This window comes from Emys orbicularis, chromosome 9, assembly GCF_028017835.1.
Source record: "Emys orbicularis isolate rEmyOrb1 chromosome 9, rEmyOrb1.hap1, whole genome shotgun sequence".
Taxonomy (NCBI): domain Eukaryota; kingdom Metazoa; phylum Chordata; order Testudines; family Emydidae; genus Emys; species Emys orbicularis.
The window spans coordinates 14,816,583-14,829,461 of record NC_088691.1 but is presented as its reverse complement, the minus strand read 5'-3'; the positions used below and the strand labels follow the sequence as shown (position 1 = coordinate 14,829,461).

The 12,879-nt window shown below is 40.0% G+C and overlaps 1 protein-coding gene across 1 annotated transcript in view; it reads left to right on the top strand.

The window, feature by feature from the left end:
• The first annotated feature begins 387 nt into the window (after positions 1–387).
• Positions 388–12,879, top strand: part of THOC2 (THO complex subunit 2) — a 114,693-nt gene continuing 102,201 nt past the window's right edge. Inside the window, exons 1-2 of the mRNA XM_065410718.1 lie at positions 388–474; positions 8,605–8,663. Of these exons, the coding sequence (XP_065266790.1) occupies positions 407–474; positions 8,605–8,663 (127 nt within the window). The 5' untranslated portion in view covers positions 388–406. The remainder of the gene's footprint in view (positions 475–8,604; positions 8,664–12,879) is intronic.

Sequence of the window (12,879 nt, the reverse complement as noted above, 5' to 3'; positions counted from 1 at the left end):
GGCTGGATGTATTTGGTTGGGTTGCTGGGGCCCAGTGATATTGGTGTATGGGGGGCGAGTGCTGGGGGCAGGTGTTAGCGGTGTATTTGGGGGGGCTGTTAGGGCGTTACCGATGTCTTTGGTAGGGGGGTTGCCGGAGTATCGGGGTGGGGGTCGGGACGCGCTAGGCCCGGCGGTGTCTGGCCGGGGAGGTTTGCGGGCAGGCGGCGGGGCCGTGGCTCAGCAGCAACTGCGCGCTGAGGGGAGGCGGACGCTGGAGTGTTATGCTGCCGCTCGGCGGGAGGGCGCGCGTTCTTCTCCCAGGCTGCCCCGGGCCCGTTTCCCGTCATGCCTGGCGGGCCGGCCCGTCCCCTCTGACCCCGGCCCGTCGCTCCCCCATCCGGGCTCTCGGCGCCACACGGGGAAGATGGCGGCGGCGGGGGCGCTCCCTGCCGAGTGGATAAAGAACTGGGAGAAATCGGGCAAGAGCGAGTTGTGAGTGCGGGGCCGCGCGGGGGGAGGAGGGGGCTGGGTGCTGGAGTCCGGGGCCCGCCGGCCGGGCGCTAGGAGCTGGAGTCTGGGGCCCGGTCGGGCGGAGGGGCCGGGAGCTGGGAACGCAGTGGGTAGAGGGCAGGGCTCTGGGCTGCGTTCCCCATATCGCACCCCAAAGGGCTCAGCGCCCCCTACCGGGTCTGTGCCCTTTCACCCTCACTAACGCCTTCCCCGGGGCGTGACCCGCCCCCCTCCGCCGGCCCAGCTCGCTGGGCTCTGGGTGCACGAGTCCCAAGCGCCCCTTTCCTGCCCTTGGGCTAAGCTCCCCCGAGCGTTGCCCCCCGTTCGCCCCCAGGGCCTCCGCTCGTGGGGCTGAGCCCAAGGCTCTCGAGTTGGCCTGTCTCCGCCAGTGGCGAAGCGTCAGGCGCCCCAATACGGAGCATCCCCGGCAAGGCCCCAGCCCCGAAATCCTTCGATCCGAGGGATTTAACGCCCACGTCTCTTCTCCGATCCAGCCCAGGGTGGGCACTACCGTGGATGGTTCATTCCACCCTTGTGCTCCTGCCGGGGGGGGGGGGCTTTGTGTGCCAAGAGAGTTCCACTTCGCCCTCCCCAATCCATCTGGGTCCATTGGGCTTGGCAGAGAAAAGAGCTGCCTTGTCACTAGTCCTAAGAGGTCTCCACTTTGGCAGGTTCCCTGATTGTATTTATTGCCCACTATGTGTTGGGGTTGCCTCTGATCCGGAGGTTTGACTTGAAATTCACAATCTCCTCAATTTAACATTGACTTGTTACTTGGGATGAAGGTTTTTTAATATTGTAGATTAATCTGAAGAGCTCTTAAAAACTTCCATCTCTCTGCCATTTATTAAAAGTGATGACACTTTCAAAGTTAAATTTTAAGCATAGAATATTTTGTGGTGAATTTCAGTGAGACATTATAGTATTCACAGCATCATTAATTTCCCTTACTCAAATTGGCACAGATGTACAGTCCTCTCAAAAGCTGGATGAGGGGAAGAGGTGGTGAGGTGAATGGAGAATGTAGAGGCCCTCTGCAAATACCACCATTCTTCCCTTGACCTGTTCCATTTTGTAGTGAAAGGAGTGGAATAGCCTTGTTGTCTGTGCCCTTGCATCATGCTATATATAGGCTTGACATAACCATGGCTTAAACATGTTTTGGTCTATACTAAAAACTAAACTGTATTATGACCAAATAAAGAAACAGCTGTATGGTAATAGGGTCCCCTGACAGTAATAACTGCAGTGTAGATGGGTCTATAAAGAAACTAAACTTCAAACTCCTTTTTAACTTTCCCTGTTTAGGATTCTATGTTGACAACTGAATTCACAATAAACTTGAAAGATAGTGAATAAGTATAGAGACTGTATATTAGCCATTGTTTACAAATTTTTGTGTGTATATAGCAAGAACAATGGAATATACAAATGTAATACTTAAGCAATGTCTATTAAAATATATAAATAGGTATAGCTCATTAAATTACACAGTATTTTTTTATATAATATAGGTTTCACATACAAGGCATGTATGTCGAGACTTACCATTTTTTTCTAGTCCAGTTCTTACTCATGTTTGAGTTAGGAAACACTTCAATATACTTCATTTTTGAAAACCCTGTTATGATAGTTGGTAATACAAAGTTAATGTTGAGAGATATTTCATAGTTGATTGTGTAAAGATATGTGCATTGTTTGAAGACTCTATAGTGCTATAAAAGCAAATTTGCAGCAGTTTAGAAGGGGTGGATTAGCTTAGTCTTTGGCTATTATAGGATTCATACAGATCAGCTAAACTATTTTCTAACAAAAAGACAGACTATCTTAGAAATATGTTACACGAGAGTATTCTAGCCTAGCCTTTGAATCCATGATTTTAAAAAACAAAACAGAATATAAAATGATTTTGGTCCATTCATGATGGCTTATCACAGTGTTACCATTTTAAATCTTTTGAAAGTGAAGAATTGTATCTTTATCAAACATTCCAGAAGATTTCTTGTGCACCAAAATTCTGGTTTCCTTGGAAGTACATACTGAGTAATTTTGCTAGAATTTTTATTCTGAAACACTGACCAATCCCCTCTGTTAATAAAGAAAAGCAATTATTGATTGCATTTTACATTCATTTTAGATACCGAAATGAAATGCTTCAAAAATATTTTGTAACAGTTCTAGAAATGAAGAATTAGAAGCTTAGAAAGGGTGCTAGGTGCTTTGCAGAAGACCTAGGACATGAATCTAGCTCTAAAGAGCTTGCAGTCTAAATTAAATACATAGCATAACTGATTAAGTTCATAAACTGTGGGAAGGGGATGAGCTGTAGAAGGACAACACCTGTAATTCTAGCAACTAAAGCTAAGTGATAAATGTTAGCAAAACTTGTTTTACCCATCTTTTTCATTGGGGGCAAGCTCCTATTCTCAAGCCAATGTTTAGTTTTTAAGCATGGTGGGGCTGGGCAAAACAGAAGCAAAATATCAACTTTCACTCAAATAAGAACCAAGAATTGTCTGGGGAACAATCTATGATTAGTAGGAAGAAAAGGTGAAGACAGAAAATTCATTAATTGCTGGTAATGTAGGGTAGCTTATGAGATCCAGGAAGATCAGAGTCTGAAATGATATGTTGGCAAAGTTATTAGTTATCTATACTTAAGCATCATTTTACAAGTTGGGAATTGCCCTAATGAAACAGACCAAATAGTTTGTCTTGTTTAGTATTTTGATTCTTGACTGTGATTGGTTCTGGATGCTCAAAAGGCAGAAGTAAACAGCCCACTATATATTATTCCTTAAATAATACTGTATAAAAGTGTGGTGATCAGGTTATGCTCTGAAGCATGAGAGTTGATGGCTTTTGTAATATTATTAGGGCTGTCAAGCGATTAAAAAAATTAATCCTGATTAATCACGCTGTTAATAATAGAATACAATTTATTTAAATTTTTTTGGATGTTTTAGATCATTTTCAAATATATTCAATTACAATACAGAATACAAACTGTACAGTGCGCACTTTATATTTATTTTTGGTTACAAACATTTCCACTGTAAAAAAACCAAAAGAAATAGTATTTTTCAGTTCATCTAATACAAGTATTGTAGTGCAATCTCTTTACCATGAAAGTTGAACTTACAAATGTAGAATTATGTACAAAACCCCTCTGCATTCAAAAATAAAACAATGTAAAATTTTAGAGATTACAAGTACAATCAGTCCTACTTCTTGTTCAGCCAATCGCTCAGACAAACATGTTTGCAAAAGATAATGCTGCCCGCTTCTTGTTTACAATGTCACCTGAAAGTGAGAACAGGCGTTTGAATGGCGCTGTTGTAGCTGGCATCTTAAGATATTTACATGCCAGATGTGCTAAAGAGTCATGTGTACCTTGATGCTTCAACCACCATTCCAGAGGACCTGTGTCCATGCTGATGAAGGGTTCTGTTTGATAATGGACCAAAGCAGTGAGGACCAACAAATGTTCATTTTTATCATCTGAGTCAGATGCCACCAGCAGAAGGTTGATTTTCTTTTTTGGTGGTTTGGGTTCTATAGTTTCTGCATCAGTGTGTTGCTCTTTTAAGACTTCAGAAAGCATGCTCCACACCTCGTCCCTCTCAGAGTTTGGAGGGCACTTCAGATTCTTAAATCTTGGGTCGAGTGGTTAGCTATCTTTAAAAATTTCACATTGGTATCTTTTTTGCATTTTGTCAAATTTGCAGTGAAAGTGTTCTTAAAACGAACAACGTGCTGGGTCATCACCCGAAACTGCTATAACATGAAATATATGGCAGAATGCGGGTAAAACACAGAGCAGGAGACATACAATTCTCCCACGATGAGTTCGGTCACAAATTTAATTAACACATTATTTTTTTAACAAGCATCACCCGGAACGATGGCCAAAGAATGAAGAGGCATATGAATCTTTAGTGCATCTGGCATGTAACTATCTTGCAACACCAGCTATAACAGTGCCATGCGAATACCTGTTCTCACTTTCAGGTGACGTTGTAATTAAGAAGTGGGCAGCATTATCTCCCCTAAATGTAAACAAACTTGTTTCTCTTAGCTATTGGCTGAACGAGAAGTAGGACTGAGTGGACTTGTAGGCTCTAAAGTTTTACATCATTTTGTTTTTGAGTGCAGTTTTGTAACATAAAAACCCTACATTTGTAACTTGCACTTTCATGATAAAGAGAGTGCACTACAGGCCTTGCATGAGGTGAATTGAAAAATACTATTTATCATTTTTACAGGGCAAATATTTGTAATAAAAAATAATATAAAGTGAGCACTGTACTCTTCGTATTCTGTGTTGTAATTGAAATTGATATATTTGAAAATGTAGAAAAATATCCAAAAATATGTAATAAATTTCAATTGGTATTCTATTGTTTAACAGTGAGAGCAATTGTGATTAATTTTTTTTGAGTTAATCGCATGAGTTAACTGCGATTAATCGACAGCCCTAAATATTATCCTAGCTAGTCTGATCTTTTGTACTTTTTAAAGAGTCTTTGTTTATTTTGATAAACAAGTATGACAGATGTATCAAAAAACATGGAGTGGATCATGGTACTGTAAGTTTTTAAAAAATGCAATATCTATAGTCAGCATTGACAAAGAGATTAAGACAATTCAATCTATGTATTCTAAGCAATATGAAAAATACTATATCATAAAGTTAACACTGTTATGACATAAACATTAATACTCAGATAACAGATCATAAAGATTCTGGACATATCCATAGATGGCTACGATCAAAAATAAAAATATAACAGATTAATCTAAGCGATCAGCCATCCGATTCCTAAAAATTCTTCACAGCCCTTATTTATAATTATTTATAATTGTACACTTTATAAACTAATGATGTAAATAACATGTAAAAACAGTAACTATGTAACCGATTAAATTTCTATCGGTTACACTGTTAAACGTTAACCCATAGGAACTAGGGTGTGGGGGGTGCTGCAGCACCCCCACGTTTTACATGGGTCCTGGCTGCCGGCCTCTGCGCCCAGGGGTCCCTGCTGCCGCCTGACTGCGGGGCTGGCAGCCGCACTGGGATGCCAGGTGGCCGAGGGGCTGGCAGCCCGGAGGGACCCTGGGCGCACAGGACGGCAGCTGGGACCCTGGGCAGAGTTTAATCGTTAACAGAAACCGATAAGCATCAAGCTTATCGGTTAACCAGTTAAACTCGTACGTCCCTATTATAAACTCTAATTTAATTAGCTCTTTTACTGACTTGTAACGTCTAGGCCTTCTTAAACAATTTTTGAACTATTTGTAGCAATCAGTATCTTGTATCAGTGAGTTTCACATACCAGTTATATGTTGGAAAAAAAGTATTTAAAATTTTTTGCCTTTTAATTTATGTGTCACTTGTTTTTGAGAGAGGTTAGTTAGTGCTGGTCTTTCTTTTTCTTTTCTTACTAACTGCTCTTAATCTTCTTGGAAGCTCCCACACTTGTAACTTTATTTTAGTCCTGTGTTTTTTTTTAAATGAGGTGACCCAAACTGAACATTGTTCACGGTGAGGTCATTTTTATATATGCGCGCGTTCACATGAACACGCAGAGTGTGCATGTGTGTATCTTAACCCTTCTAAGTATACCATAATATCTTATTTGCGTGTGTTTCGCCACTGCTTGGTACTGGGCGGACATATCCATTGAACTTATACAATGGCACCTTTGTTTTCTTGTAAATTAAAAGACTATTCCGGGACCGTGTAGTGTGTCAGAGTAGCTTTAATGATTTCTTTGGCCACCTTAAACAATGGGTTGATCTTCAAGATGAGCTGAAAGAGCATTCTTGATATTTTGAGTCTTGTTTCAGTTTGTCGTATGTGATGGGAGTTTATATTTGTCTGTAGTACAGAAACAACTTAAAACCCTTGAACTTGCACTAAGATCTGCTGAAGTGGACCCTTCAGCGCACAGTGGAGTTCCATTAACATCGCAGCTTGTTGATCCATTATAAAAACTGATATCGGAAGGACTTTGTGCTCCAAAGGGTCTGCCTGAGTGGATCCCAGTGTAGGATCAGGGACTTAGGCTTGGTCTACACTAAACCCCCAAATCGCACTAAGGTACGCAACTTCAGCTATGTGAATAACGTAGCTGAAGTTCGAAGTACCTTAGTTCGAACTTACCTCGGTCCACACGCGGCAGGCAGGCTCCCCTGTCGACTCCGCGGTACTCCTCTCGCCAAGCAGGAGTACCGCAGTCGACGGCGAGCACTTCCTGGTTCGACTTATCGTGTCCAGACAAGACGCGATAAGTCGAACCCAGAACTTCGATTGCCAGCCGCCGAACTAGCGGCTGGGTGTAGACATACCCTTAGTTTGACTGTTAATTTTAAGCAGAAAGTAGAAATAACTACACATAGACTGACTGTAATGTGTACTAATTAATCTACTTAATATTTAAGAAAATACACAGGAGACTCAGAAGAAAGACTAGGTTGAGATCAGATGACCTGAAATAGTTCTTTTGAAGAAATATTGATTTTTGTAAATGCTTTTAAAGGTCTATTTATCTTGGTTAATAATGAATAGAAGAAAATTCACTATGAAATAGAAGCTTCTTGGCCCCAATGTTAGAACTAGACCTGTCCATGTTATGTGATATGTTAGAGAGAATCTATTGTGTTTTCTGTAACAGTAAAAAAGTAATCATAATAATTTGAGCCATACCTTCACTTTCTGTGGCACGAAAGCTTCCATAATGTAGCTGTACAGTGAACCTGCTTATTGCATTATATTTACATTTGAAATTGCACATTTTCTTAATGTTTGACACAGTATATATATCTTTTTGTTGTTAAAATGACCTAATCCTTTGATTGATAGAACAGCTGTTTGGACCAGATTGGAAGGGAGTTGTGTGCATTGGTTGCAAGCAGCCTGAGTGACTGGCTATGATTGTTGTCTGAGCTTTCTTTAGAAGAGTTAATATATAATTTTGGTTATGATATCAAGGAAACCTAATATTTTTATATATAATCTACATTATAACATACTGCTATGAGTTTATATATCTTTATGAGAGAATATAGAATTTGCATAGTTTTGATGCTGTCTTCATTTTTAATTCTCTCAAACTCTGAAATTAGATATTACAATTCAAGTTGTGGTCCTTACAAGAATATAATTGTTCTCTTGCAAACTTTAAAAAAATCTGATTTGAGCAGTCTACTACAATTTTATAAATGTAGGCATTTACACATTTTTTAGGTCTCTGCTCTTATGTTTTGGGGCCTGATCTTGCAGTGAGAACAGCGCAGGAAGATCCCGGTACCCTTGAGGAGCATTTTTGAAGTCAAAGCCCCACCTGGGTGCACAGATAGCTATTAACCAAAAAAAATAAAAAATAAAAAAATCTTAAAATATATAAGGTCTTCTCTTTCACAAGGTATTCTCTTTCACAACAGTGTTGTTTTTAAAATGGATACAAGATTATTTAGAATGCTGTTGTTTAGACATTTTTTAAAATAAGGGATTTGCTCAATATAACACAGACACTGATCTAGAGGACAGAACCCTCCAGCCTATAATCATCTTTTTTTATATTTTTATTTAAAGATTAAAATAGATTCTTAGTAGTGTGTGCACACTCCTCCCCCTTGCTGGGATTATGTTCTGTGAAATCATGTGAATGCCTAGCATTAAAAAGTGAACAAATATTTCAAACATACATATGGGCAAAAGTTCAATAATGGCCACTAGAAAGATACTTGCATGTCACTTCTTAACAATATTATGTAAATGGCAGTGCTTTCTTGCCTACTTTCATGTCCTTATATTGCCTTAATTTCTCAGTTTTCTGGCAGTCATGCTGAGAAAGTATGGCAATCCAGAAGCTGGAGTATGGAAGTACTACTACATTTGTAACTTTTCTAAATTAAGATCCTAATTTTAGCTTTAAGTATTGAATAAAGATTGTTTTGGTTTTCAACTGGTTTGGCTTGTCAAAATAATCTAAAATAACTAGATACATATAGAACAGCAAACAGTACTATATAATTCTATTTGTAACTAAACTTCATGACTGATTTTGAAAACTGAAATTGTATAAAGAATATTTCTCTTTTCAGTTTGCAATTATGCCGCACGCTCAGTGAAAATAAAAGCCATGAAAATGTGACTTTCAGAGGTAAGTTGATATCATCCAATATACTTGGAGTGTGTATATATATGAAATTGATCAGGGTCCAAATGTGTGCCTGGCTGGAATGTCAATATGTATGGTGATTGCTGCATAATAAGGAGGGGGGAGCTCAGTGCATACAGCCAGGAGGATATCCATTTACACAGATTCAGTTAATCTCAAACATTCACACAGGAAGTATGTAAAGGGAGCACTCTGCAGACCCGCAACCAGTCTTTGCTTAGGGAGGTGGATTTCTTCACCATAGCTCCTTGTGAAGTCCCATATGCAAAGCTCAACTGCTTACGTTTTGTGGAGAGCTGAGTTTTATTCTAACAAGTAATTAGGTATATAAGAAATGCTTGGAATGTACAGAAGTAGCTGCTTAATAATGCAAGTATAAACTCTTAATCATATTGTTCATTTTGCTCCTATAGAGTTATAGTTCTTCGTTTCCAATTCTGTCTTCCTTGGGTAAATATATTGCCGGTTTTAGTTTCTAAAGTTCCAGTTTTAAAAAGGGTTTTAACGTTCATTCTAAAATGTGTGTACTTACAATTTTGATGGGGAGCTTTAAGAATTAGAATGATTAAAATGTCCAAGGACAAATAAAAAAGCATAATTTTGCAACATAAACAAGAGAAATTGAATTTGGCTTTATTTGCTCTGTATGATTCCCTGAAAGGAAAGTTTCAATATTACGGAGTCTGCAAAGCTGCTTACTTTGTTTAGGTGGTGTCTGGGGATCTTGTTAAAACAGTTGCCTTGGGAAACGATAAAAGCAGAGGGGATTATTATTTTGAAACACAAATGTGATTTAATTAATTTTGCAAAATAAAAAGTATTTAATGTTAAACAAATAAGTAAAATTGCAAAAATATATTTTAACTCCCAAGTATGTTTAGAATAAGTCATTGTTTTAATACAAGGCTGATGGCCGAAAAATGAGCTGTTTTCAATCATCATCTTCCTTTATTGACTTTTATAAACTTGAGATTCAAACTTTCATTGAAATTTATAAAGCTGTCTATTTCCTTCTGATTGAGGAAAGTTACTAGATTTGGTGACATACTTAAAAAATTGAAATTTATGCAGTCTCTATAATTGAACAATTCTCATTCAATTAAAACATAAAAGGGTCTGATTCTGCTCTCACAATGATGTAAAATGGGAATAACTCAATTTAAATCAGTGTTTTGTGTTATAAAACTAGTGAGAGGAAATCAGGCCCACAGTCTACTGGGGAACTCCTAGTTATCTATTTCAGAAGATAAATTAGCTTGATGAAGACAAAACACTTTAAATTTTCTTTTTTTTTAGATGCTTAGATACAACAATGGTGCTTTCAATAAAAAAAGGAATTAAACTGTGATTAATTTATATTATTTTTGTGTGAATTGTTACTACCAGCACTTCTTAAAATTCTGAGTAAGTTCTATATCAATTTCAACTGCTGCTTCCCTTATATATTAAAATTATTTAGTTGTATTTTGATGATTATTATTGTAGTGTTCTAGAAACACCAATCAAGGATTATGGTTCCATTGGGGTATGTGCTATACAAGCAAATAGGACAGTCTGTGCCCCAGACGCTGTTTCTGTCTCAGAATAAGTTGAGATTTAAGCTGAGAAGTCTGTAAGTGTAATAGAGTATGCTTCTGTCTCATCTGATGACTAAGGTATCAAACTTTTAAAATTATTTCTGGAGCATATGTTGACCTACTATAAAATGCTTCTGAATGATATATTTCAAATATCCTAAATATCCACCCAAAATTTAAACAACCCCCTCAAACGTCTACTTCTGAAATAATACCATTATTTATTTAGAAGATACGCCATTTCTCAATATTGCAGCTGATCTTGGAAAAAATATCTTGGACTGTCTAGTTAGGTGACTGACTTCGACTAACTGATCATGTTGAAGATTAGCGTAATCAATGAATGGGGATTCAAAGCAGAGGACAGGAACACAGGAGTTGTCATATTGGATCAGACCTGAGGTTCATATAGTTCATTATCCTGTCTCCGACTGTGGCCAGTACCATATGCTTTGGAGGAAGATGTAAGATTGCTGCAGTACGGAGGGTTGGGGTTACATGTCCCCACATTAGGTCTCCTCCTGAATTCTAATAGTTAGAGATTGGCTTAAACTCTGAAGAATTAGAGTTCCTTCATCAGAAATACTACTTCAAAGAAAATTAAGAACTTCTTGCCCAACTCTGAAATTAAACAATTCCATGCTATTAATGTAACTTCAGGTTAGAGTTTTGTAATCCCAAATGTATAGAGTAGTTGGGTTTCGTCAAAAAGATCCACGATCTGAGTACTCATTGAGCACACTGTTGATGTTTAATATTTTCAACCGGGTGTTTTGTATGGCTATGTCTACATGGCTTGGTAGGAGTGTGATTTCCCCTGCTAGTGTTCACATAGTTGCACTAACTCTCAGTGAGCTAGCGCAAGTATAAATAGCAGTGTAGCCAAACTATAGCATTGGTTTTGGCTGTGGAGACATGGGTGAGCCTTACCAAATATATACGCACCAGTTTCAGGTGGTTTTGTATTCATTACGACTCAGCGGTGCCTTCATGGCCACTACCAGTGCTACTGTCGCTACACTGCTATTTATATTGGTACTAGCTGAATGAGAGCCTGCGCGAGTGTGAGGTGAGGAGTGGAATCACACCCCTAGCTTGTAGTGTAGACGTAGCCTATAACAGTGGTGGCCAAATTTACTGACCCTCCGAGCCGCATACGTCAATCTTCAGAAATTCAAGAGCCGGGGTGCGCCTGCTGGGGCTTGGGGCTTCAGCCCTGCTCCTGCTGAAGCCCCAAGCCCTGACAGGTGTGCCCTGCTGGGCTGGAGCCTTGAGACCGCCCCCCTCCCTGCTGGGCAGAAGCCAGAGGCGACGTGGGGGGGGGGAGGGGGAGGGACACATGAGGTAACGTGGTCCTCCCCCCTCCCCCCCCTGATTTTTGCCAGGGTTTGCGGGCCGTGGCCAGTTACATGCTGCTGCTTGGCCCCCTCCATGCAAGGCAGCTGCTGGATCTGGCAAGCTGGGAGCTGCGGCTGTAGTGAGAGGCAGTGACAAATAGCTGGGAGCTGCAGGCAGAGCCTCTGCTTTTGCTGCTGCCTCTCCCCGCCCCTCCCTGCAGCTCCCAGGTGTTTGCCATTGCCTCTCCACGGGGAGCTAACACCTGGGAGCTGCAGGGAGGGGCTGCTGAGGGTAGGGGGGCATGCCTAGGAGAGCATGACTCAAGCTGTTGGGAGGGACCTTTAAATTGTGCCCCCGCTCCCCCCAACAGGTACCAGTCGTCTCTGGCAGAAGTCCCTAACCCCACCACCCTGTCGCCCCAAGCTTCCCCCCTGCTTCCAGTCTGCTAGGCGGAGAACGGGGGGCCTCCGTGAACCATACTTTAACTGTAAAAGAGCCTCATGTGGCTCAGGAACAGCGGTTTGGCCACCCCGGCCTATAATATAATTATACGCATAATGAAAATGTACCTCCTTTGTGTTTTGGCTTTTAGTCACATCAGTTATTATAAATGTATTACTCACACTGTAATAAGGTGTTTTAAAGACAATTCTCTATACATTTAAAATACTGTAGCCATCTGTTTTTAACTTGTTGGAACCATGTGTACAAAACAAGCATGTATTTAATGTTCTATAATTCTCCCCAAACACACAGTCTCTGTTCCAAGGAGCAGTGAAGAACTTTGCAATTTAATGTAACGCTCTGAAGCATGTGACATTACGTAGTCATAGAAGCTTTTCTCTCACTTTTCTCTCTACAAATTATTCAGCCTGACAAAGTGTTACTCAGTTATTAATTTTCCACCTAAAGAAGTGAATATTGATTATCTTAATTTTTATAGCTGCAACTTAGTTTAGTATAGTATTTTTCCTTTGTCATGACGTAATCTCCAATTTATGTGGACTATGCAAATGTGTCTTTATGCTGAACTTTAGCCAGTTAAACTCATATTGTTGTGCATGAGACTGGTGTAATAATTCATCCCATTTTAGTCTATGGCATTTAACTCTCTTTCCATAGAATCTCTAGGGCAAGGACCTTATTTTGTTATGTGCTTGTACAGTGCCTTGTCCCGTGAGGCCAGATTGGGACCTCAGAACGCTGCCTTATACAAATAAATAATTTGGGTGAAGTGGAGAAAAAAGTAGATTTTCCCTAAAAGTTAGACTAAGGATTACCTA